At 42.4% G+C, this 27093-nt stretch overlaps 1 protein-coding gene and 1 non-coding gene across 4 annotated transcripts in view; both read right to left on the reverse strand.

Annotated features, from left to right (window-relative positions):
* The window catches only part of LOC145412614 (uncharacterized), a 154274-nt gene that overhangs the window by 52096 nt on the left and 75085 nt on the right, over positions 1–27093 (reverse strand). The window contains exons 5-6 of one of the 3 annotated variants that reach the window (XM_080282528.1): positions 25415–25495; positions 20600–20764 (exon numbers count right to left, since the gene is read on the reverse strand). In XM_080282528.1, the coding sequence (XP_080138654.1) occupies positions 20600–20764; positions 25415–25495 (246 nt within the window). Of the gene's footprint in view, positions 1–20599; positions 20765–25414; positions 25499–27093 lie in introns of all 3 variants that reach the window. The other 2 variants (XM_080282527.1, XM_080282530.1) reach the window with 2 other exon arrangements.
* LOC145412709 (5S ribosomal RNA) lies at positions 15180–15298 on the reverse strand. The gene has a single exon (XR_013899620.1). It is a non-coding gene; the product is annotated as a 5S ribosomal RNA (ribosomal RNA).

Here is a 27093-nt window from a genome sequence, read left to right on the forward strand (position 1 = left end):
ATAAAAATAATAAAATACAGAGTCCTCTCCTACAGCGTGGGAATATTGTACTCAGAAAGCACTGCTCAATAGGATCGCGCATTATAGGAACTATATGTTTACATGTTAAAGAGTTTAATGGGACCCAAGCCAGTCCCAAGGTCACTGTTCTGGATCATTTTCATGATTTTTTTTAGGTCTTTTCCCTACCTAAAAAAAACACTTTATAACATACAAACACTGCAATATTCCTCATCTTGAATGCTTTGGCAGTATGGTGAGGATGGGTTAGATGGGGGGGGAGTGGGGGAGTCACACAAAGCATAAGTACAGTCACAGGGCGGGGAGAGGGTGGAGTCTAGTGGAGAAAAAATGTTCGGTGAACTGTAGTGACCACCACCAGTGTCCACTGGAACAGTCTCCCCTGCAACCACTTCCCTAGGCAGGCTCAAAGACAACATACATGTGCTTTGGGCAACAATAGCACAGGGAACCCCTGGCTGCTGTGCCCTTTTTGCCCGCAGGAGCAGAGGGAGCCGCTGCTCCGGCCAGCAATGGCACAGGGGACCCCTGGCTGCTGTGCCCATTTTGCTCGCAGGAGCAGAACGAGCCATGCCAGGGAAGCCAGACCAGGTGCTCCCACAAGCAAACTAGGCACAGCGGCCAGGGGTCCCCTGTGCTGTTGCTGACCAGAGTGCGTTTTATGTTGTCTCTGAGCCTGCCAAGGGACGTGGTTGCAGGGGAGACTGTTGTAGTGGACGCTGGTGGTGTTCACTACCGGACCTTGACGACATACCGCACAAACACACCATAGCAATACATCATCGCCTAACAAGCCGTGTCATATGCATCTTTTCCACGCAGTAAGTTTGAAACATAAATAGGTGCCTCCCACCGCATTATATGCATCTTTTTCTGTGTAATAAGATTTTGAAACACAAACAGATGCCTCCTGTGTTCTATGATTACCGTGTTTTAGGACAGCGCGTTGTAGAAGAGCTGGCTGCAGTGCCATAAAATCCTGTATATATCTTAGTATCCAATGGTAGTGCTTGGTCTGCAGTGTTTACTGATTTAATATTAACACATTTTTTACAAATTAAAATAACCACCAGTCTGATCTTACTACAAGAAAACATGGTACACCACTTGATACAACGGCAATGAAATGAGTATACTGCAAATGCTCATTATACCTGACATAATGGCAGAAACGTGTTTTGCTATCATCCTTATTAATTCATCCATCCATCCATCCATCATCCAATCCTACATTGCCCTATGAGGAGCGTAGGAGCCCGGGGCTAAGCAGTTGGCCCCGACATTTAAGATGAGGGTGACCAGCCTCACTCATCCCTGAGTGGCATTACATGAGAAATCAACCCCAACCACCCCTTGGATATAAACCTTCACCGGCTCAATCTGACTGGAGCACAACAATTACCCATTAAACCACCAGGCGCCAAAATTTGGTTATATGGTTACCACCCAGCGTAGTGAATGGTTTCATGGTGTACAGGAAACCATTTGGCTTGTCACTTAGTGTAGAGTCACCCACAGGCAGAAGGAAGAGGAAAGAATCAAGGAAGAAAAGACAGAAGAGAGAGTGTAAAGTCAACCGTAGGCAGAAGGACAAGGAACGAATGAAGGAAAGAAAGATAGAAGAGGATGAAAGGAGAGAAGGATGCAGGAGAGGAAAGGGCAGACACCCGAGAGCAGCACTACATCAAGTGAGTGGATGGTGAGATAATAAACCATATTCATTGTGGTTGCACCTCTTACTAATTATACTTTGCATTTTCATTATTGATGTTCACATCTTTGTATGAAATCTCTATTACTAATTACATTTTATTTAATGATATTGCTCACCATCAATGTATGAGCATTACAGCAGCATGGTAATACTGCCACACTTGACATTAGTAAAAATGCTGATTATACAGTCATGAGCCAATATACGACGGTCTGGTATGTGATAAACTGATAGAATGATGAAAGAAACTTTATACAGTACTCAGTTCCAGGTTAACAATCACAAAATTCATTTATATGATAACTGTAATGGCTGTACATGACCATCCCGTGTGTACACTGTACCACCTGTGCAGCTGATGGGCAGACATTTGAGCCAAGATGGCCACCCAACATTTATATGCACTGTGATTGTCTCCCTTTCATTCTGTCTCACATGTGCAAGGCCCCTGAAACACCATCACTATCGCCAAATAACAGTGCAAGTGCACTGTACATAACTGATAAAAGCAGTAGAGCAGACCCTTTTTTACATGGGTAACGTGAAGGGTAAGAATCCCGTGTAAACGAATTCCACAAAACGGCCTCATAAAATACAAAGTTAAAATACTGTATACACCTAATGTGGGAAGACTTCAAGAAAATTTGTAGAAGTCCCTATTATGGCCCTATTGAAACATGTACCCTTATCAGAAACATGAATAAACGCACACTGATCATCGTTAATCCCAACGCGCCGGGTGATGGCACAGGCTGCCGCAAAAGGGGTGGACGGAGACCACTAGGTGATAGGAGGAGCTGCAAGTGCAATTCCGCCACGGTCTGAACTGGCCGCCATTTGATCATGTCATCAAAGGGTAGGGAGAGACTCCCATCACCCGACGCAAGCATACCTCAGTCTTCTCTGTGGTTTAGCCAGGTGCTGAACAACATTTTCTGAAACCTCCTCGTCCGATTCCGTTCCCGCCTCACCCGGACCCATTGCCTCACCCACCCCTGCCAAGCCTCTGCCCATGGATACTAGGAAAAGTCTCACTGACAGTGGCATAGGGCATGCCTTGGGCGCCACCGTGTCTACAGTAGTTTATCTGGTAGTGGAGGTTATCACGTTGAGAACAAAGCCAAAGTCGGGGCTGCACACATACACACGAAGACATCCTGTTTCAAGTGCCAAAAGTTACTCATCGACACGACCACCTGCAGAACTGGGGATGCATTCATTCACAAGAAGAGTTTTCGAGTAATATGGTCTTTAATCTGTTTCCCTAACTGCTATGCTTTCCCAGATATGAAAGTTTGAAAAAAAAGGTGTTGTCCCAGATGATTGGCTGAAGAGTGTAATTGTAAATGTATATAAAGGAAAGGGTGATGCCCTGGAAAGAGGAAATTATAGAGGTATAAAGCTTTTAGATCAGATAATGAAGGTAATGGAGAGAGTTTTAGAAGGTATGATTAGAGAAAGAGTGAATATTGATGAGATGCAGTTTGGGTTTATGCCAGGTAGGGGGACCACTGATGCCATATTCATTGTTCGACAGCTTCAGGAAAAATATATTGGTAGGAGAAGGGATCTTTATTTTGTTTTTGTTGATTTGGAAAAGGCCTTTGACAGAGTCCCTAGAGAGGTGGTGAAGTGGGCAATGAGAAAGCTTGGCTTGGAGGAGTGGCTGGTTAGGGTGGTTATGGCCATGTATGTGGGTGCTCACACCCAGGTGAGAGTGAATGGAGATTTGAGTGATGAGTTTTCCGTGAATGTTGGTGTGCATCAGGGGTCAGTCTCGAGTCCCTTGTTGTTTATCATGGTACTTGAAGCCCTTTCACGTGACTTTAGAAACGGACTCCCGTGGGAGTTGTTGTATGCTGATGATTTGGTGTTGATTGCAGAGAATGAAAGGGAGGTGGAGGAAAGGTTTAGGAAGTGGAGAGATGGTATGGGGCAAAAGGGTTTAAGGGTAAATGCAGATAAAACAAAAGTGATGATATCTAGGGTTGGTGGCGGTACTGTCAAAGACGAGGGAGAGTGGCCATGTGCAGTTTGCCACAAGGGCGTGGGAAGTAATTCCATCTTGTGCGATGTGTGTGATAAATGGGTGCATAAGAGATGTAGTGGTATCAGAGGTAGACTGCGAGATAATGCTGATTTTATGTGTACGGTGTGCCGGGGTGAGCAGGTGGAGATCGTCAGACGTGAAAGGATTGAACTTGCTGGTGAATCTCTTGAGTGTGTGGAAGAGTTTTGTTATTGGGAGACATGTTGTGTGGTGGAGGTGGGGCTGGAGCTAGCTCTGTGGCTAGGGTGAGAAGTGGTTGGAAGAAGTTCAGGGAGCTCTTGCCTCTCCTGACATTGAGAGGGCTCTCCCTACATGCTAAGGGGTCTTTGTATGCAGCATGTGTTAGGAGTGTAATGCTGTATGGCAGTGAAACCTGGGCAGTGAAGGAGGAAGACATTCGCCGGCTCAGACGTACAGAAATGACGATGATTAGGTGGATGTGCAGTGCGTCCCTGCGTCCAAGGCCTGGAGGGGCTGGGTTTACAATGGAAAAGCTGAGAGGTAGGATGGGACTGGAGTGTATTGGTGTTGTGATGAAGAGAGGTAGATTGAGGTGGTTTGGACATGTGGAGAGGATGGGGGATGATAATTGGGTGAGGAAGGTGAGAAGTGTTAATATTGGGGGTGGGGTTATGAGGGGTAGACCGAGAAAGACATGGGACGAGGTCATTAAGTGTGACCTTAGGGTTAAGGGATTGAACAGGGAGGCTGCAATGGATCGTGCAGCGTGGAGTGCCGCCATTAGGTGACCAAGGCCGACACATGCAAGCATGTTGGAGCCTTTAAAAACGAAAACGTTACCCTGGGAAATATGACCGTAGGGACAGGGTTGCTGCACCCAAAACACTCCCGGCGTCTAGGGGTTAAGCACATTAACCCTTTCGTGACCAAGGTTTTGGCACAAATTCCAACCACTTGTAACCATTTGACGTAGACAGAATCCATCCAAAATGAAACTGCTCATTATCAGATGAAGACAGTTTGCTAAATGGAATAACAATCGATATATTTGTTTTTCATTCATTCATTGCCAGACGCCATGTATCCCACACGGGGTGGCCAAGGGCTTAGAGTTAATTGTTTTACAGGGAGGGGCACTAATCCTCCACCAACCTCACTTGACACGTAGGGATACGTGTTTTATAAATGCTAAATGTTCATGTTAAACGGGGAGTGGATATTGGTAGTGACCATCAACTCAGCATTGCAAAATTAAGGTTTAAACTTAAAAATCAGAAGAAGGAAAAATCTGGTGTTGGTAGATACGATATTGTTAAGCTTAGAAGGGAAGGAGAAGAAAAGGAGGAATTCAGATTAGAATGCAGAAATAGGTTTTTGGTGTTGGAAACGTTGGAAGAGGGGGAGAGAAGTGTAGATGAGATGTGGGAGGATGTGAACAAAGTTTTGCATGAGACTGCTGAATGTACAATTGGAAGGAGACATAGATTCAGGAGAAAGAAATGGATATCAGAGGAAACGTGGGATATGATAAAAAAGAGAGGTGAGGCTAAATTGAGGAGTGAGATGCAATGCGTTGATGAACGAGAGATTGAATTAGCAAGAGCTGCGTACTGGAGTTTGAATTCAGAAGTAAGAAGGTTAGCTACGAGAGATAAAGGAAGATGTGTGGATGAAAAGGTTGCAGAGACTGAAATCTTAAAAAACAAAAATGATGGACAGAATCAAAGAATAGCATATGAATCGATTAGAGAACTGAGTGGTAATGCAGGTAAACGCAAGGAAATACCAGTTAGAGACAGGGAAGGAAATTTATTGACCAAAGATGGAGATATTAAAAATAGATGGAAAGAGCATTTTGAGACAGTTCTTAATAGACCAATACCACCAGAAGAGGATATACCGTCTGCTCAGGAAGATTTAAATATAGAAACAGGAGAGTTGAGGCTTGCAGAAGTGGAGAAAGCAGTAAAACAGTTAAAGAATAATAAGGCACCAGGGGAGGATGGTTTATTTCTGGAAATGTTTAAAGTGGAGGGGGATAGATTAATAATGATCTTGACCAAGCTATTCAATAAGATATGGGTGACGGGGTTATTACCATCAGTTTGGAAGAATGGTGTAATTGTTAAAGTTCCGAAGAAGGGAGACCTGAGTGAATGTGGTAATTGGAGAGGAATCTCTTTGTCACCGATAGCTTTGAAAGTTTTCAGTAGAGTGTTGTTAAATAGGTTGGAGCCGGTGGTTGAGGGTATTCTGAGGGATGAACAGGCTGGTTTTAGAAAGGGACGTGGTTGCAATGATCAGATCTTTATAGTTAGGCATTTGATGCAGCAAGTTAATGAAATGAGAGTACCGTTAAGTCTTTGTTTTGTTGATTTTGAAAAGGCTTTTGATAGTGTTTCGAGAGAGACTATGGGGAAGATCATGACACATTATGGAATACCAGAGGAGTTTGTGAGGGTCATTATGAACATGCATGAGGACACATTTTGTAAAGTGATGGTTGATGGTTGTCTGAGTGATTTGTTTGAAGTCAAGTCCGGAGTAATTCAAGGTGGTGTTCTATCGCCTTTACTATTTATATTGGTCATTGATTACATTATGAAACGCGTTGGAACAGAAACCGGTGCAGGTATACTTTGGGGAGAGAACAGGAAACTTTTGGATTTAGATTATGCAGATGATATAGTTTTGATTTGTGATGGGCCAGAAGAGATGCAGAGAGTGTTGGACTGTTTGGTGAGTGAAGGTCGCAAGGTGGGTTTGGTTATTAATTGTGGAAAAACTGAAATAATCAATATGAATATGGAAAATGCACAGGAATGTGTAATTGGAGGTATGGTTGTAAAGCAAGTTGATAGGTTTAAATATTTAGGTACTTATTTAGCCAAGGATGGTTCTTTGAACTTTGAATTCGAGGAAAGGTTAAAGAAGGCTAATCAGGCAATGGGAATGCTTAAAAATATTTGGAATAATAACAATTTTTCTGTGCATACAAAAATCAAACTTTATAAGGTAATGGTTAGGAGTATCTTAATTTATGGACACGAGTCTTGGTACAGCACAGTGACTATGGAAAATAAATTCTTGGTGTTTGAAAACAAAGCACTTAGAAGAATATCAGGAGTTAAGTGGTGGGAAAGGATACCAAATAGTAGAATTAGAGAAATAACGGGAGTGCAGCCGGTCGATGAATATGTTAGGTTCTCACGATGGAAGTGGCTAGGACATGTGTATAGGAGACAGGGAATAGTACGAGGTACACCAGGGTGGGTGGCACTTGGTAGGAGAGGTAGAGGAAGGCCAAAAGAGACGTGGGTGAGGACAATGAGACGGGAAGCTGGAGATGAGTGTTGGGGAGATCTTGAGGAGTTAGCACAAGATAGGATGTGGTGGTGTGAGTTCATCGAGGCCCTATGCATCCCCGAGGGTGCCACAGGAAATGATTGATTGATTGATTGATAAATGCTTTTGATAGTGTTGTTTACACAACCAACAAAGTACAGAAGTATAGGTACCTGAAGCCGCCTAGAGGAAGTGATGTGAGCAAAGAACATCCATATGTTTAAAACAAGATTAGATCAAAGTAGACTCAAAGATAGGAAAATACATGCTTAACTCATTTCCTGTATGCTCTAACTAGGTACTGGTAAACTAGTTATGCAGGTAGGTAGGCAAATACGACTATTCAGAAAGACTGAGGAAAAAGTAGTATAAATGCAAGAACAAAATTATCGTCATCATCATCATAGCCACTTCAAGTCAATTGCTGAACAAAGGCTTCCCCCAGCCTTCTCCAGGATTTCCTTGACTGAGCCAATCTCTGTCAGGTTTTGCCTGCAAACTTCTCAATCTCATCTCTCCACCTCCTGTCTGGTCTTTTTTCAGCTATGTATGCAATCTCTTGGAGTACAGTCAGTCAGCCTCTTGCTCCATCAATTATCCCTTATTCTAGCTACATGACTTGCCCACCTCCATTTCTGCTCTTCTGTAACTTCTATAATGTCTTTCATTTTAGTCTCATCTCTCACCTAGGCTGATCTCTTTTCATCTCTAAAAGATGTTCCCAACATCAACCTTTCTACTCCACTTTGAGCATGGATTAGTTTGTTTTCTGCTGGTTTTGTCAGTTTCCAGGTCTCACAACTGTACATCATATGTGGGATTATACATTTGTTTATATAGTACTTTTTGTTTCACATATACTGGCAAGCTATTTGTCATGATGTCTGTGTTTACTAGAAGCTTTCCATTCTAATGTGATGTGCTTTTTTATTTTAGTTTCATGGTCTTTCTTTAGGTATTTGCCCCAAGTAACTGTACTCCTCAACTTCATCAGCAGAATAAATACAGTAATCCCTCCAAGATCCGATGTAACAGAGCCAAAGGCACGTCCAGAACTTGGGTTTGTCCGAGACTTGGAAAAATACCTCCTGGACAGGTACTTTCAGATCTTAACCCAGCCTAACTCTCAAAACCACCTAAATAACTCCCTACCGAACATGCACAGCACCTATTTGAGACCCTGTTCACACAGATATGGGACAGAAAGCATGAAATAAATGAAAAGGAACCAGAGAATGAGGAATTAGAAGTGAGTATGGAAAATATTTAGCAGTGTACAGGGTACTTACAACACGTCCGTGGCCGTCATGATGATTAACCTGCCTCCTGTAAGGCTCTGACATGGTGAAAATGCTCTTGAAGCATGTACGGTATTGTGATGCACTTAATCTTTTTTGCACTGTGAATTATAACTGTTTAACACTGCACATTCTGTTCTTACTTGTGCCACGCCAGTTGCAACAGCCAGTTTGCACTCTGCACTTAATCCTTCGTACTCTGAATTATAATTTCTTAACACTGCACAACACTATAAATTCCCATGTGGTCTAGTGGCATGGTATTGCAATTTATTCACAACAACAAGCACGTGGGGCAGCCATTGTGATGAACATCTAGTCATGCTCGTCACAATGGAACTGGGGAGGGGAGAATGCAGGGGGGTGCTCTACTATATGTGAAAACACAGCTGTTTGGCGCTGCGCCCCAAGTTCAAAGTACGGTTGAAAATGTCAAATTTTTGTTGTTGTTGTTGTTTTTCTTGATGATTTTTGTTCCCAAAATGTCCGGGACTTGGGCGTCCAGGTCTTACAGGGATTACTGTACAGTACATCATGAGCTTCTTCTGTCACCATGAGAAGCAGTTCCCATAGCCTGGTAACATTTTCTTTCATAAAATTGTTCCTGGGCTGCAGCAACCATTTTGTTACCAATATGTAGGGATGGGAAATATATAACATTCTCACAGCACAGTGTTGTGAAACAAGTACTGTATTCTGTTTCAAAAAGTGAAGAAAAGATTTAGTGAAATGGCTATTCATTTTGCCTCAGCTAGTCTTATCTACACCACTGACAGGATTTATATATATATATATATATATATATATATATATATATATATATATATATATATATATAAAAAAAAAAAAAAAAAAAAAAAAAAAACAGGTTTTACGCCTGGTATCCCCGAAGGGCTAAGGCGTTGCCCCTGGGTAGAGGACTTTTGGTCTGGAGCGTGTAGCATTTTATGACCGGATGCCCTTCCTGATGTCAACCAATGACCCTTGGGTGGATTCGATTATTCGACCCTTCGGTCAGAGCGGAGCGCTCTAACCCACTGAGCCACGGCTGCTACACTGACAGGATATACAGGACAAAGAAGTATGGAGGAAGACGCAAAAATGCAGGCAGCAGCATAAATAATTTATAAACTTTTTTCATTGTTGCAAGAAGCTGCTCCCATGACCTGGTAACATTTTCTTTCATAAAAATGTTCCTAATCAAGCTACTGTGACCATTTTTTTACCAATATGTATATAGTATCATGAAGCAAGTACTGTATAATTCTACCTCGAAAAGTGAAGTGACAAAAAGATTTAGTAAAATAATTATTCATTTTGTCTCAGCTAGTTTTGCTTACTCCACCAACATGATGTAAAACTAATCAGGGGTACTGGCAAAAAATAAGTATGGAGACAGATACAAAATTGTATGCGGGAGAATAAACAGTTTTGAACTTTTGGCGCACTGCTGGAAGGGGCTACATGAGGTCCTGGGCAATGTGTAATCCGCCATCAGTTTAACATTTGCCCTGTGCTGCTTGAACCACAATGCCCCCCAAGCAACAGAACAGCCCTCAGTGTGGTACCAAAGGCGAACAAATGCCATTTCCTACTACAAAAAGCAGGACATTCTCATGCACTTTGACACAGAAGAACTGGTGGTGGACACGAAAGGTTTAAAAGATTAATGAATCAGCTGTAAGGACTTTGCAATTATACCTGGCTAAGGTGGACAGGGTCTTCAGGCTGGGCAGACTGAATAATTGACTGAAATATTTAGCATCATATCATGTCATTTGTAAAGGTTCCAACATGCTTGCATGCACCGGCATTGGTTACCTAATGGAGGCTGTCCACATTGCTTGATCTCTGGCAGCCTCCCTATTCAGTCCCTTATCCCTCATCCCAGGTCTTTTTTTGTTTGCCTGTCACAACCCTCCCCACAACATTCACACATCTCACCCTTGGCACCCAATTGTCATCCTCCATCCTTTCAACGTGCCCAAACCATCTCAAACTACCCTCCTCATCTCAAAATAAATACAGCAAAACCTCAATATAACAAACTTCAATAGACCGGAATTCGCTTTTATCGGCATTGTGGAGCTACCAAACTAAATTCCTGTATGTTAGAAAAAGTTTGATAAAACCAGAAGCAGTCTGGACTGCCTGACCACTTCCGCTATGTTTACCACAAAATGTTAATTAAAGACATGTTTATCAGTGTACAGTACATCATTATTATATACATTATACAGTTTGATTATTGTCGTGAATGGATAATACAGTACAGTACTGCAATGGTTGTGAAAGCAGTTTAAAAACCGTTGGTGCAATCTAGACTAACGTCTGATATATTGGAAAAAGTCCGGGTTAGCAGGGGATGTCCGGATGTCATTTTTATCGGAATTTCGCTTTTTTCGGAATGGTTTGGGCCCCAATTAGTCCGTTACGGTGAGGTCTTACTGTACATTCAAGTCCCACACTGCCTCTCAGCAATTCAGTCATAAACCTATCTTCCCAGACCTTACAATCAAGGATGCATTATGCATCCATCTAATCATTGTCATTTCTCTATGCTTGACCCTATGAATATCCTCTTCCTTTACTACCTAGGTGTTACTGCTATACAGCACTGCACTACCACATGCCACATGCATAGACCCCTTAGCATGGAGGAAGAACCCTCTTAATATTAGGAGAGGCATCAGCTCCCTGAACTTCCTCGAACCACTTTTTACCCTAGCCACATAGCTAGCTCCAGACCCACCTCAAGCATATAGTATGTCCCCCATATTAAAAAGCTCCTCCACATCTACTGGTCACTACAAAACTACATCAGAGTTCATTTTTAATCATTACAGAGTATACAAATGTGTTTATTACAGTATCTGTCCATACATTATTACATCAGTCGATGCATTTCAACTCAGTGAGTTCCCACACACCGTTCACCAAGACAAACTATTGTGGACTTTAACCATGGCAGGCTGAGCTTATACACTGTCCTGGCCATGCCCATATTCCATCCATCCACTGCCAGATGCCATAATCAAGTAAGGGGTGGCCATTTGACTTTGAGTTATTTGTTTTACAGGGAGGGGCACTAACCCTCCACCAACCCACTTGTTGACACGTAGGGAGCACGTATGGTTTGGTTATAAGGTTACCACCCAGCTTTGTAAATGGTTTCTTGGCTTACAGGAAACCATTTGGCTTGTCACTTAATGTAAAGCCACCTGTAAAGAAAAGAAAAGCAATAAGAAGTGACAGGAAAGATGGGAGAAATAGGAAGAGAGGAGGGCAGGCACAGAAAAAGAATGATAAAGGCTAAGGAAAAAGTAGGCAACACTACATCAAGTGAGCGGATGATGGTCGCCACCACCTACCACTACCACAAGTTGTAAATAATTTTAAGAATCCATCCATCCATCCATCACCCAATCCTACGCTGCCCCATGAGGAGCGTAGGAGTCTGGGGCTAGGCAAGTTGGTCTTGGCATTTAAGATGAGAATGACCAGCCTCACTCATCCCTGAGTGGCAATACGTGAACAATAAACCCCAACCACCCCTTGCATATAAACCTTCACCGGCTCAATCCGATTGGAATGCCGTTATTACCCACTAAACCATCAGGCTACAGTCTACAAACCTTTATTACAGTTTGGTTATACCCTCAAAGGTGAAATGAATCAGCAACTCTTAATACTGTATTTACAATGAGTCAACCTGCTACACACACACACACACACACACACACACACACACACACACACACACACACTTTCTCTCTCTCTCTCTCTCTTTCTCTCCCCAGCAAGATCAACCCTTTCATGCCTGACAATCTCCACAACCTCTCCTGATACACCAAACACACGAAATCAGCATTATTTTGCACCCTGCCTTAAATACCACTACATCTCTTATGTACTCACTTACAAACATTGCAGAAGATGGAGTTACTTCCCACGCCACTGTGGCAGAGTTCACATGACCAAACTCCTAATTCTTTGGCAGTACTGCCACTAGCCCTGGATATCACTCTTGTTTAAACCGCATTTACTCGCAAACTCATGCCCTTTTGCATCTCTCCATTTTGGAAATCTTTTCTCCACCTCTCTCTCATTTGCTGGAATCAACACCAGTCACTAACATACACCATGTCATCAGCATACCAGACAGAGTGAGGCAAGACAGGGTTAATGACAACATGTTTTGTATCATTTATAAAGGCTCCAACCTGCCTACAAAAGTCGGCCTTGGTCACCTAATGGTGGTTTTCCATGCTGCTTGATCTCTGGCAGCCTCCCTCTTCAGTCCCTTATCCCTGAGGTCACATTTTATGCCCTCATCCCGGATACTTTTCGGTCTGCCTTTCGTAATCCTACTCATGACGTTTACACTTCACACCTTCTGCACCCAGTTGTCATTCTCCATCATCTCAACATGGCTATGAAAACTAAAATCATCATCATCATCATCCAGACCTCCCTTCCCACCCTAGGGTAGTGTATAAAATTTATAACCACAATAACCAACTGCATGAAGGCTAATCTGTGTGAGCTGTGAGGAAACTGTCAACTATATCGAGGCTACAGAAATCTGACAGGAAATCCCTTGACTTTTTGGCACACTTGAATCTGCAGCTTGCAGATTGTCTAAAAAAGTTAAGAAGACTCTGTGTATCTCGTCTCCTATATGAGCTAAAAATAAAAGAAAAAGGATATGTATTTCAGTGATGAAAGTTTACAGAAATAGAGAAATGGGTTATGGTGATGTTACTGCCAGCCAATCAGCGATGCTGAAACATCCTCATCTTGGTGTCACTGGTGCTACCAGACCTATGTGCTCAGTGAATTGGGTTGAGCAGTTACGAATTCAGATAATAGTAAGTCTTGGTACTTCCAGAGACATTTCCCAACTTGTAAGGTTGGGTTCTCATTTAGTGCGGACAAAATTAATTTGAATATTTCCCGATAGTGGTAACTCGCAATAAAAATTAGTTTATAATTTACTGCCAGGGCAAGCATGTTATTTGCTCACTACAGGCACTGCTGTGGAGTGACTCACCTGCCTCACTCACATGACACATCAATGCACGTGAGGTAGCTGTGGCCCAGCGCTCATTTGCTTAGCACACTGTTCTCTCTCTCTCTCTCTCTTGACAACCAAGATGCCTAAGCATCCAATTACTTTTTCTCCTCCAAAAAAAGAGGAAAACATTTGGTATACAGCACCAAGATGTAGGACCACCTCCTACCTACCTTCGAACTGATTCAAACTTTGTAAAGGGTTCAGAAAAGTGTTTTTGAGAATAAAGCAGATCAATCAATAAAGAAAATTCAATTTACATAATGTATAGAGGAACCAGGTCTCCCATGCTGCATTATAATGCCATCACAATTTTATACAGTTCAGGCTGAAACCAGCTGGTTAGGATAGGTTAGGTTAAATTAGGGTAAATTAGGTTAGGTTAGGATAAGCATTGCTATATTAGGATAAAATATGGTAGATTAGTTTGGGGTAAATTAGGCTAGGTTGGAATCAGCTTTGTTATGTTAGGATAAAACAGAGCAGATTAGGTTAGGGTTTAGATAAATTAGGTTAATTATGAAAATTTAGTATGGGATAAATTAGGTAAGGTACGGGTGTGCTAGAATACGTTAGGTTAGGTTAAGTTACAATAAATTGAGATATGTTTGGATAAATCAGCACTGATGAGTTTAAATTAGTGCTGAAATGGCATTTTAATATGACTCACAAGATGGTGTCCATCTGCCTCGGGCACTATTACAATGGTAAACAAAGACCACTTAGTCAGCTGCTTCCTCACATGTTCCTACTGTGTCAGCTGTTTCTTCAAATGTTCCTGAATCTTGTTTTTGTTCACTTAATCCTCTGGTTTGTAAAAGTGCTATTCCTTATAAAATAAACACATTCAGGCTATTAACTTTTATTGGTCTAGCACACAACTTAACCCTTCTTTCTCTGGACTCACACTGAACATAACCCTACTTTCTTCACTGAAATACAGTAAACTCCTGATTATCAGGTGAAATTGAGCCAAAGGCCTGCCAGATACTGTCAAAATGTCAGGTTATGCAAAAGTCCCCCCTAGGGGCTCCTAACTCCCCAACCCTATTAACCCATTGTCTAACCCCCTACAAAACACTTTAAAACATCAAAAAACAGCTAACAGATGTTCATAATAATAAAATACTGTAATGTTCTATTAAGTACACTGTAATTTTATGTACAGAGGCAATTTCATGTTGATGATGGGAATACCATCAAAGTCACCCCAGCTGGGAGACCCGTTTTCTTTCATCCGGCAGTAATGTATAAACACATGCTTTGTATGCACTATAAATTGTTGAAAAACACCTGAAACACGTTCCTAATATTGAAATACTGTACACTGTGTAATTTTCTGTACAGAAACACATTTCATATTGGTGGTGGGGATGTAAAGACATTATTGGGGGATATTGTCGATAACACCCAAAATAAACAATCAAGGAAAAAATAAAAAATAAATAAAAAAAATCAATAAAATAAAGCATGCTTCACTGCACTGTACTGTGCTGTGTACACCATACTGTACTTTCATTGATTAAAATTCTAGCAGATGACTCAGCCATACAGCAAGGACAAACTTCACTAGGGAAGAAACAGGTGTCTAAATTCATTCATTTTCATTCATTGCCAGACGCCATGTATCCCAAACGGGGCGGCCAACGGCTTAGAGTTAATTGTTTTACAGGGAGGGGCACTAATCCTCCACCAACCCCACTTGACACGTAGGGATGCCAACAGCATCTGGTGTTCCCAGGCGGTCACCCATCCAAGTACTAACCAGACCCAACGTTGCTTAACTTCGCTGATCGGACGGGAAGCGGTGTACTCAACGTAGTATGGCCGTTTAAATGATTTTATATTTTGTGTTAACGAGGATGTGTGGATCAAATATTTGCAGTGAGACAGATAGCAGAAAAGGGATGCGAGGAAGACCATAAGGTGTTTATGGCATTCATGGATCTGGAAAAAGCATACAACATAGTGGCCAGAGAAGGATTGTGGAAAGTTTTGCACATGAACGGTGTAGATGGTAAGCTGGTAGGTTCCATCACGAGATGTTATGATGGTAGTGAAGCATGTGTAAGGGTTAATGGGCATCAAAGTGAACAGTTCACGATCGGTGTGGGCATGCGACAAGGTTGTGTGATGTCCCCTTGGCTGTTCAATAAATATATGGATGGATGGATAAGAGAACTAAAAACATGAGTAATGGAGAGGGGTATGGCATTGGTAATGAATGGTGATGGATGGAATATCCCAAGTTTGTTGTATGCTGAAGATGCAGTATTGCTTGCAAATACCGGACAAGAACTTGGTAGACTAGTGCAGAGTTTTGCTGATGTCTGTGAGCGTCGTGCCTTGAGAGTAAACATAGAAAAGAATAAAGTGATGGTTAGTGGGAGAGAAGGTGACCCCCACTGTGATGTTACAGTAAATGGAGAGAGACTGGAATTGGTGAGAGTTCAAATACCTGGGTACAGTGATAGAAAAGAGAGGAAAATGTCCAAAAGATGTGGAAAGTCGAGTGACACAAGGAAGAAAAGTAGCTGGTGCAATGAAGGCTTTGATAAGAAACAGAGGCTTGAGTGCTGCAGCTGCACGAGGCTTAGTGAAGCAGTGTTAGTGCCAACTTTAACATACGGATATAAGACTATGGTGTGGCATGAAAATGAAAAGTCAAGAATAAGAGTAGTAGAGATGGGACTGATGAGGAATGTATGTGGTGTACAGAGGGTGGATAGGACATGAAATAATGTGATTCGAGAAAGATGTGGAGTGAGGAAGTCGGTGGACACCAGAATCGAAGAGAGTGTACTGCGATGGTATGGTCATGTGGAGAGAATGGAAAACAACAGTGGTGAAAAAGTACATCTGAGTGAATTTGAAGGAGGGAGGATGCAAGGTAGGCCAAGGAGAAAGTGGAGAGATACAGTAGATGAGTGTGTGTGGAAGAGAGGTTTGGAAGTCGGTGAGGCTGGGGAACTGACAAGAGATCGAGCTGGCTGGATGAATATTGTGAGGAGAAGTGCATGATCAGGGATTTGGCACCCCTTTTTAACGTGGCAGCGTCCGGATTGACTCTATTGGATACGTTTGTGAAGCTACGGAAGGAGGTGAATGTTTTTGGCGTATCCAATGGAGACGGGGTTCAGGGGGTTTGAATGATGAGTGATTGGAAGTATGGCCCATTGGAATGGGCAAATCTGGGCTGTCTGGACATTGCTACTCCTCACCCTGCCCTAGAGTGGGAAAAGAGGTCCAGATGATGATGATGATGATGTTAACGACTCCTTTGTAGCACGATTATTTTGCTTGGTAAAAGAAACACATTTTCATCAACTCTTCTTTAGAACACAATTTACTTTTCTTTCCAACACACTTTCATTGGTGCCTTAGCAGAATCCAACGGTCACTTGTACAGTACAGTAATGTACACTTCAGAACACAGTAGGCTGGACTTAGAAGTCCACGTATGAGGAGAGGAACGGCAAAGAAGGTGAGGAATTCCATGGCGTGAGAGGGGAGGGAGGGGGGGGGAACAGCACAACATGTCAGAGAACCACAGCAGCACTGGAAGGCCAGACAGGTTTTGGAGAGAAACCCATTGCAATTTTGTCATTTAATAATAATGCTTTAGAAGAGACATAGCTTGTTTATATATCAGCATCACTGCAGTGGAGGAATACAATGGAGAGAGAGAACATCCACCTTCCTGCTGCCAGCCAATGAGAACTCTGCATTACAATTCTTCCTCCCCTACCTCTGCCAATCAAACTCTTCTACTCTCAACCACTGCATCTCGACACCAACACCCCGTGAGCTGTTAGGCCCACCAACCGTCGACCCTCCCTCACTTTCAAATCACAGTACAGTATAATCCCATTCGATTTGTGTAAAGGTATACCCCAATATACAATACCCCTAGATGCAATACCCCAGCTTAACGATGGTGGTAAAAATACCACCATACCCCGCCTAACGATGGCCAAACCCGGTTTAATGATGGGTTTAGATTTTTTTTAACCTAGTTTTATATTATAGACTTAAATTTTGTGTTTAGGTTGATTTATAAACTGTATTTAGACATATTAATTAATGTATTTTAGTCATAGGTGGGGTGAACATTGTCACTTTGGGGTACAGTTTATGTCTTGGACCAACACAAGACCTTATGAAAAAAATTAATATTGTCACAAAACCTTCAAAAAGTGCCCCTAAAATCTTCAAAAGTGCACCTATTTTGGCATCATAGCAAATTTCCTCACTTTGAAAGTGTGTTTCTGAGCTTATCTCCAGCTTAGTATCCTAAGGTAGATGGCAGCACTTCAAGGGCTTAGCAGACGGTTTCCTAGGCATGGTTACGTAAGGAGAGGCAATAACCTAGGAGCAAATGCTGTGTACAACACGCAGTAAGTGTATCCACGATGTTCTGGTGAGAGACAAAGCAAGCCCTGCTTGCTTATCACGTGACCAGATGCCAATATTTTATTGGACAACATCTCAACCACATCACTCTCCTGGGCGGGGGAATCATGTTGGACCGGATGAGACCGTCTTAGCTGTATTCTCCTCGGATTTGGGCTGTTATGAACCGTTGGTTCCGTATTGGACGTATGCAACTACAGTACCCTCGTGTCCAACATGCGTTAATCCAGCACGATTCGGGTCCAGCACAGAGAGCAATTAATTAGTGTTCTTTAATACGATTTAATTACTGCAACACGAGTGTGTTAGCATAACACGCACAGAGCTCCGAGAAGTGGGCGAAATCCGCAGAGTTCACTCTAGCACGATCACCCCCAGTCCAACACGGTCATACTGGACATTCCCATGATGATGATAGCCAATGAAAACTTCTGATCAAGTAGCCTTCCCCGCCCGCTATCGTGATGTGATCGTGATGCCGCCCAATTAAAAATGCTTCTGCTGTCACATGATGTTTTGTTTAAATTTCTCCCGCCACAGCGCCACTAAGTCGCATAATTGCATTGGAAGGTGTTTTTTTCTTGCTGCATTTTCTGCCCTTGTTACTGCATTTTACCCTGCTCACGATGCCTAGGAAGCCTTCTGAGAACCCCAAGAAGCATCGGCACCTCCCTCAGGCCACCAAGCTAGAAAGCATCGAGAGGAAGAAAGGGGAGAGGAAAGTTGACACTGCCAAGGCCTACGACATGAATGAAGCCAACGTGAGGATCATAATAAAAAACTATGACAAGATCCTGGCAGCCGAAGGCTATCACACGGCACTTCATACCAGGTTTGCCGAGGATACGATGGTAAATCGGAACGGTAACGTGGTAAAATTGCCGACGATACCACGGGCATTTGGAACTCATCTGGATGGATTCCTGCCGAGGATACAACGGGCAAAACAGTGTGACCAAAACCCAGGCGACTCAACAGAGAATGTATCGTACTACAGCATTGAACATTTAGCCTGACACTGAATACATATTAATATTTTAGAATAAACATTAATTGTTTTGAAACCCTTCTCATCGGCGTGCGTACCAGTTTATAAACAAAGTTGCTTCTCCTTGGTCTCTACCGAGTCAGCGACAGCGATCACTTTCCACAGTCACGAGACGGGGCTCTGGCAACAGTGTGAGAAGCATGCACTTTGCCGAGGATTACAGTGCTAGGACAGGCAGAAGCAGGACCTTCCATGGCTGTGGACGAAGATAGTGATTCTGAGTGTGATTTCGAAGGATTTATGAGGGAGGTTGAGGAGGAGCAACAGCCATTACCCGCTAGTGACGCCAGCAGCCATCCTCCGGGGACCCAGTAGGACTACCTACAGCCTTGGATACCACCTTCCATTCCCAGCAAGCCCACCAACACTATCCTAAAAGGTTAGTTATCATTCATAGCACAGTACCATTAATTATAATTACAACAGTACCAATATATGTATAGGTATATGGTAGGTATTTAGGGTGACTTTTCCTGGGGTTGCTGACATCATTCATTTTTCCCCATAAGCTCTATTGTTAGTCCAACACGTTTTTGGTCCAACACGTGACCCATGCATGACAATATTACTGTGCTGGACGCGAGGGTACTGTATATTACAGCAATATGCTGAATTATTATTTATGGTCTCTGTCTTGGACGTGAAACGTCTTGGACGTGAGGGTACTGTATATATACATATATACAGGTATACCCCGGTTGAATGATGCAATTGGTAAAGTAAAAACCCATCGTTAGGCTGGGTATCATGTCTTGGGGTAGATTTAACATGTAAAATATATGGATGAGTTTTTCAGTCCTGCATTTCCTCCCCAACCAAATCCTAAACCCACCCAAGTGAGTCCAAACGCAAGTTTAAAGCCAATCTAAAAGAAGCTAACCTAAGCCTAACACCTGCAAATAACTCACTAACACCAACAAATAATCTGAAAATCATCAAATATGTCCGGAAAAAATCAAGCTTAGTAAACCGTACCCCAAAATGACAATATTCACCCCACCCATGGATAAAACATTAATCTAAGTCTAAAAACAGTTTATAAATCATCCTAAACACACAATTTTAGTCTAAAATATCATCAAAATCAGTAAAGAAAAATAAAAACCCACCATTAAACTGGGGTTTGGCCATCGTTTGGTGAGGTATGATGGTATTTCTACCCCCATCATTAGGCCAGGGTATTGCATCTAGAGGTTTCGTATATCGAGGTATACCTGTACTGTATTTCTTTATTTACTTTTCTTGTGATTATGGCTGGATGTTTGATGACAACAACTGTCTCATGCAGGATATTATTGTACTTTTAGCCTGAGAGAACGGTCCTTCATGCCACATGGTGTCAAAGATTTTATGCTTACTGCCAGGTATATACCATATTAATTCAGCCATCGCCTACACCAAGATAATGTCATATGCCGGGCAGTGCTACGATGGATGATCGGGAGTTTACTGAACTTGTGATTATATCATGCGACTTGCATTCTATCCAGACCTTACTGTATTTTCACCCTTAAGTCTGCCAATCTATTAAAAAACCACTGATTTTTTTTTTTTATTATCATTATTATTATTCACACACACACACACACACACACACACACACACACACACCTACTTGTGTTTGTAAATGTGACATGTAAACCTATACACAAATGTGCAAAAACAAATAACATACCTGTTTTTTGTTTACAAGTTGTTCTTCCAAGGAATCTATATCATCAATTAAGTTGAAACAACGAGTACACATAATATGAGAGTGAGCACTGGCTGCGTCCACGACCTGGCCCAATATTTCACTGAGCAGTCCCACCACTTCAAGCTGGCGGTGCGATGTCCGTATCTAAGGATGTAAGCAAACCCTTAGTTAGAAAATGATACTAAAACATATTACTGTACTAACCAATAAACAAAATCTAAATCCCTGTCAAGGCTAACATCTCAAAGGAAGACTAAATAATCACTAATATGAAATTATGTATTCCTCAGAAAAATTCTGATACAGGAAGAAACCTGTGGCACCAGCCTATTAAGGCAGTACACCTAAAGAAGATGGGAATGGTGGCATTAGGGAGAGCTGGAGTTTCTGTTTTACCAGCCATCAGGATATCCTGACTATCCACTTTTGTTGACCTTACTGGTGTGACACTAACACAGAGTAGGCCAGCATACTCTCCCAAACACTTTTTACTAACTACCTCATGCACTATTCTGCATGCACTTTGTATATCACACAATGTACCCCACTATGTCACAGAGGTTCACACCAGCAAGCGCAGGCCCCCAGAAAACTTTGCTCCCGTTACCTAGTGGCGAACCTGAGGGAAGGCACCGTGCACACACCTTCCACATCCCCCATCTGCTCCAATCCATATTTACCCAATCGCTCCTCCACTTCTCTCTTATATTCTACCTTTTTTTCCATCCTCCTGTAACCTTTCCACCCTCATTGTATGAAATATTTCCTCATGTCCTTCCCTTCTTCTAATCCTCCATTTCATTTGGACCTTGATTCTCACCACCACCAAGTGGTGGTCAGAAAGTCTACTCCCCTACCCTCTGCTGTGAGTCTTATCATAACAATGAACATGACCACTCACTCGATGTAGTGCTGCTATGGGTGTCTGCCGTTTCCTTTCTTCCATCCTTCCTCTTCTGTCTTTCTTTCCTTCATTCTTTCCTCTTTCTTCTGCCTACAGGTGACTTTACACTCCCTCTTTTGTCATACTTTCCTCTTCCTTCCACCTATGGGTGACTGTACACTGAGTGGTAAGCCAAATGGTTTCCTCTACACCAGGAAACCATTTACTATGCTGGGTGGTAACCATATAACCAAATTATGGCGCCTGGTGGTTTAGTGGGTAATTTCGGTGCTCCAATCAGATTGAGCCTGTGTAGGTTCATATCCAAGGGGTGGTTGGGGTTTATTGCTAACGTACCACTCAGGGATGAGTGAGGCTGGTCACTCTCATCTTAAATGTCAGGACCAACTTGCCTAGCCCTAGGTTCCTACGTTCCTCAAGGGGCAACATAGGATTGGATGATATACAGATAGACAGACAGAAGGAAATTAAAGATAAGGACATACAGGTAACAAATTAGAAAGAAACTTGCCAGATTTGGCAACCTCAAAAGCAGTGTTTTTGTGACAAGACTCACAGCAGTGTTTTGATGGCGAGACTCATGGCGCTGAATTGTTCTGGTGGCGGGACTCCTGACAAATGTCATCGCCTTCGATTTTGGGGCCTTCCAAGGAATCTTAAAAATTCAACCCCATTTGTTGTGGCATATCGATGCCTGCTGGATGATGCACTAGGTGATAACTGAGTATACTGTACTGTACTTGTTCGTATACACATAAACCTACAAATAAAAAAGCACTACAAAATGTGAACTGGTTCAAGAGTTACAAGATCTTGAAAGTTGGAACTTTCACTGTATTCTTCTCCAATTTTGTTTTGCAGCACTCAACCCACTATAGAATTTAGGTCCTCATATATGGATAATCCATCTATCCATCCATCATCCAGTCCTACTTTGCCCCATGAGGAGCATAGGAGCCCAGGGCTACGCAAGTTGGTCCTGACTTTTAAGATGAGCATGGCCAGCCACTCATCCCTGAGTGGCATTACGTGAGTAATAAACACCAACCACCCCGTGGATATAAACCTTCACTGGCTGAATCTGACTGGAGCACTGTAACTACCCAGTAAACCACCATGCGCCAAAAGCAAATACTGTAACAATAAACTTAAGTAAGTTGGAAAATATGGGGCTCTGGCTTTTGTGACTCAAAGAATCTCTATCTATCAATCTACTGCCAGATGCCATATTCCCATAAAGGGTGGCCATTTGACTTTTGAGTTATCTGTTTCACAGAGAGGGGCACTAACCCTTCACCAACCCACTTGTTGACACGTAGGGAACATGTATGGTTTGGTTATATGGTTACCACCCAGCGTTGTAAATGGTTTCTTGGCTTACAGGAAACCATTTGGCTTGTCACTCAATGTAAAGCTACCTGTAAAGGAATGAAAAGCAATAGGAAGTGACAGGGAAGATGGGAGAAATAGGAAGAGAGGAGGGCAGTCACAGAATAAGAATGATAAAGGCTAAGGAAGAAGTAGACAGCACTACATCAAGTGAGTGGATGATGGTCGCCACCACCTACCACTAATCTCCTCTCATATTTCAAATTCTCTGTAGTTCATTATGATGTAATATATGTGTTCATGCAATGGCACAGGGTAACACTACCTATGCCTCGCATGATGTTTGTAGTGGAGGCTACCTCCTGTCTGACTGGGAATTAGTCTGCTAAAGACAAGCTGTCTTTGCCTCATCACTGTGTATATGTTTGAGCATTTAGTTTTCCAGTTCATATCATTTGTTAGTTATTGTTGCTGCTGCTTAACCCTGGTCTGCCTTGCCAAGCAGGCCTGTTGACCATAGGTAAAAAACTGCTTCTGTGGGGCCATCCTACAGGTACAGTACAATATGTTCACCGTATAGGAAACTGGTACTCCCTTGTCGTAAACAGCAGGGTCAGACCAGGGTCCTAACCCATGGTGAGGAGCAGGGAAAAATGAGGTTTGGGTCCCAAGTGAACACAGCAAATGCTATGTTCCACCCAGGTGCACAGTGCCACACCACATATAAGCTCCTCATCAGTGTCTCATTTGTAAAACCTGTATTGATTAATTTACTTGATTAAGAATTTCTATTAATCCTCTCATACACGAGGGCTCGGTAAAAAATCCAATTGCTCGCACTTTTTTGATGCAGGTTGCATCCAAGTGAAGTCCAACCACTTGCACTTTTTCGACTCAAGTTGCATCCAACCATAGAGGTTGTGGTATTTTTTTTGCCACGATATTCGGTTGCATCATTCAGCTTTCTCCCTTACCCTTGTTTATAACTGTTTTGTTATGAAACTGCTACATGTTAAATATGAATAAATGATCTTCCTATAAAAGAAAGAAAGAGAGAGAGAGAGAGAGAGAATGACCATATTTTATCATTCACTCATTCATTCAATGCTGATTTCCCACAGATGTATACATTTCATCAATGCTTGTTGAGAGTTGTAGAGCATTAAACAGGCACTGACATAATGTTTATATAGTACATCTCTAAAAAATCGGTGCTGAATAAATGGGCAAACGAAAAAATATGGTAATTTATTTTTTCTTTTCTTTTTCTTCTTTCATTAGGATGATCATTTATTCATTTATAACATGCAGTAGTTTTATAACAATACAGTTACAAATACAGGGAGGGGAATGAATGATTGGAAACATTTTACATGTTAAGCCAGTCGCTACCAGAGCAGTCAGGTGTGGTCAGACTGTGAGATATTTCTGTTTTGTATGCCATAAAAATCTTTCTAATAGAGCTAGAAGTGTAATTTTTTAATGAAAATCATCGTAAATAAATGCTCTCCAACTTTCTCTCAACAAGCATTGACGAGATGTTTATAAATCTGCGAGAAATCGGCACTGAATAAATGAGCGAATGATAATATATGGTAATTTATTTATCTATTTATTTATTTTTTTTCGTTCATCAGGAATATCATTTAATCATTTAAACAGTTATAAATAAGGGCAGGGGAGAAAGTTGAATGGAAACATTTTCCAACGTCGCGCACATCACTGAGTGAGGGGTGTGTGGTGTGTACAGTAAGGTATGCACCAGCCAGCGGAGGTCATTCAGTACTCAGAAGCAGTTGGACGCAGGTCAATATGTCAAAAGAGTCTGAAAGGGTTAATGTAGGGTACAGCAGCTACATTTTTATTATTTAAAAAATATCTAGTTATGACAGCTGATTTTCTAAGCATAATTTCTTACCTTCAAATACAATCTCAGTTACTACCAATCTGCACCAGAAGTGGTTTCTGAAAAACTAATGTCACTACAGAATAACAGTTTTAGAACAGCCTACATTATGTCACTCTCAGGACTTTTCATTGTTATCAAGCCAATACTCAATCGATACACTGCCAACAAAAACACCAGAATCAAGTTACTTCAAGAACTTTAAGTTCACATGAATAATGAGTACTGTACACAATTTTGCCAACACTGTTTGTAAAAGTCATCAGTAATGAGTATTATTTTATTATATGCATTTAAAAGATTAAAAAAAATGTTCCTTGCTCTACAGCATGCAGTACACCAAGTCACATGTGACCATTTTTTTTCTCTGTCTGTCAGTCAAGAAGATAATGCTGACAGGGACATTAATTGGTTTGATAACCAAGCAGGCAGTTAATGGAGTCATATAATTGACAGATATCTGCATGGAGTGTGGGAGTAAGTCATAATATATAAAAAATGGCACTCTGTATGGTGTGGCACGAAGTACAGTAGATGTATTACGTGGTAACAGTATGGCATGGAAATATTTCTGTCATACCCCTGGACCTTGACGATATGATAGGCACAGCATATGCATCAAAGAACATTCATTTACTATACGTACAGCTCTCACCTCATTTGCAAAGAGAGAAATAGCTGATCTGGCTGACGCTGACAACTTGCCATTGCAGATGAGACAGTGGGGCCCCAAAGCCTGCTTGAGAAAGAATTTTTGATGTTGATATTTGTTTAATTTATTCTATCTATCTATAGCCAGACACCTCAATCCCATATGGGGTGGCCACAAACAAATCACCTTCATGTCACCCTGTCCCCTGCCATTTCACTGCCCTTCCCCAGCACACACGCATCCTCTCTCGTATACCTCTCCACTCCATCACTCCATCTCGTCCTCAGTCTCCCCCTCCCTCTCCTCCCCTCCACCTCACTCACATACACTCTCTTCATTAGTCTCTCATTCTCCATCCTCAAAACATGGCCAAACCACCTCAGTGTATTTCTCCTAACGCTTTCTATCACATCCACATCCACCCCCCCCTGGGGGTAGGGGGGTTTCAAGAATACTCCCCCAGTATCCCTGCTTGTCGTACGAGGCGACTAAAAGGGTTGGTGGTGGGTTAGTGCCCCACCCCGTAAAAAGAACTAACTAAAAAAGCGAACAAAGCGCCTCGGACCCGGACGGACCATACGTTGACGACTAAGGAACGGACGAAGGACATTCTTAGGGTGGGAACGTGGAATGTGAGAGGAGTGAATGATGAAGTGAAAGAGAGAGAGATTGTTCAGGTGCTTGAGGATGCAAAAGTGGATATATGTGGACTGACTGAAACTAAATGGAAAGGTGAAAGGGTGAGAGAATGGGAATATGGTTTAGGTATATGTGCGGGAGTCAATGAAAATGAGAGGGCAAGAGAGGGAGTATGTCCGATGATAAGCAAGAAGTGGAAGGAGAATATAAGAGAGTATGGAACAGTGGGTGCAAGGATTGTATAGGTGAGGATGAAAGTAGGTATACAAGCGTGGGCGATTGTATGTGTGTATGCCCCGACAGAGGATCGAGTGGCAAGAGTGAAAGATGAGTTTTGGGCGAGTGTAGAAGCGTGTATGGACAAGTTGGAGAGGAGCGAGAGAGTGCTGTTGATTGGAGACATGAATGGCAAAGTTGGGAATGTACGAGTGGAGGGAGTGGTTGGTCAGTGGGGTGTGCCAGCTGACGCAGATGGGAATGGAAGTGCTTTGGTGGACATCTGTGCTGGTAAGGGGTTGGCAATAGCCAACACCTACTTTCGGCATAAGATGATCCACCGGTATACATGGAGAGTAATGAGGAGGATGGATGGTGAACTTGTTGAACGAAAGGCAATGATAGACTACGTGTGTGTGGATGAGCGAATGAGAAGACAAGTGTTGGATGCAAGAGTGTGGAGAGGGTGGGGGAATGGAGTCTCGGACCATCACTTAGTGATGGCCAAGGTAGAGCTGCAAAGAAAGTGGTTGAGGAGACGAAGGGGAAGACAGGAGGAAGCAACTCCTGTGAGAAGAGTGGAGAAATTGCAAGATAGTGAGAAAACGACAGAGTATAAGAGCATAGTGGAAGAAAGACTGGGAAGGTATGAGCTAGAGCAGATGGAAGGGGTGGAAGACGTATGTAAGATATTCACGGAAGAGATAGGTGCAGCATGTGAGGCGGTTTGTGGAGTGAGGAGGAGATGCAAGGGTGTGCAAGGGACAGCATGGTGGAATGATGAGGTGAAACGAGCTGTGGAACAAAAGAAGAAGGCATATAGTGAA

This window comes from Coenobita brevimanus, chromosome 93 (assembly GCF_032717465.1).
Source record: "Coenobita brevimanus isolate Jiangsu-jjx chromosome 93, ASM3271746v2, whole genome shotgun sequence".
Taxonomy (NCBI): domain Eukaryota; kingdom Metazoa; phylum Arthropoda; class Malacostraca; order Decapoda; family Coenobitidae; genus Coenobita; species Coenobita brevimanus.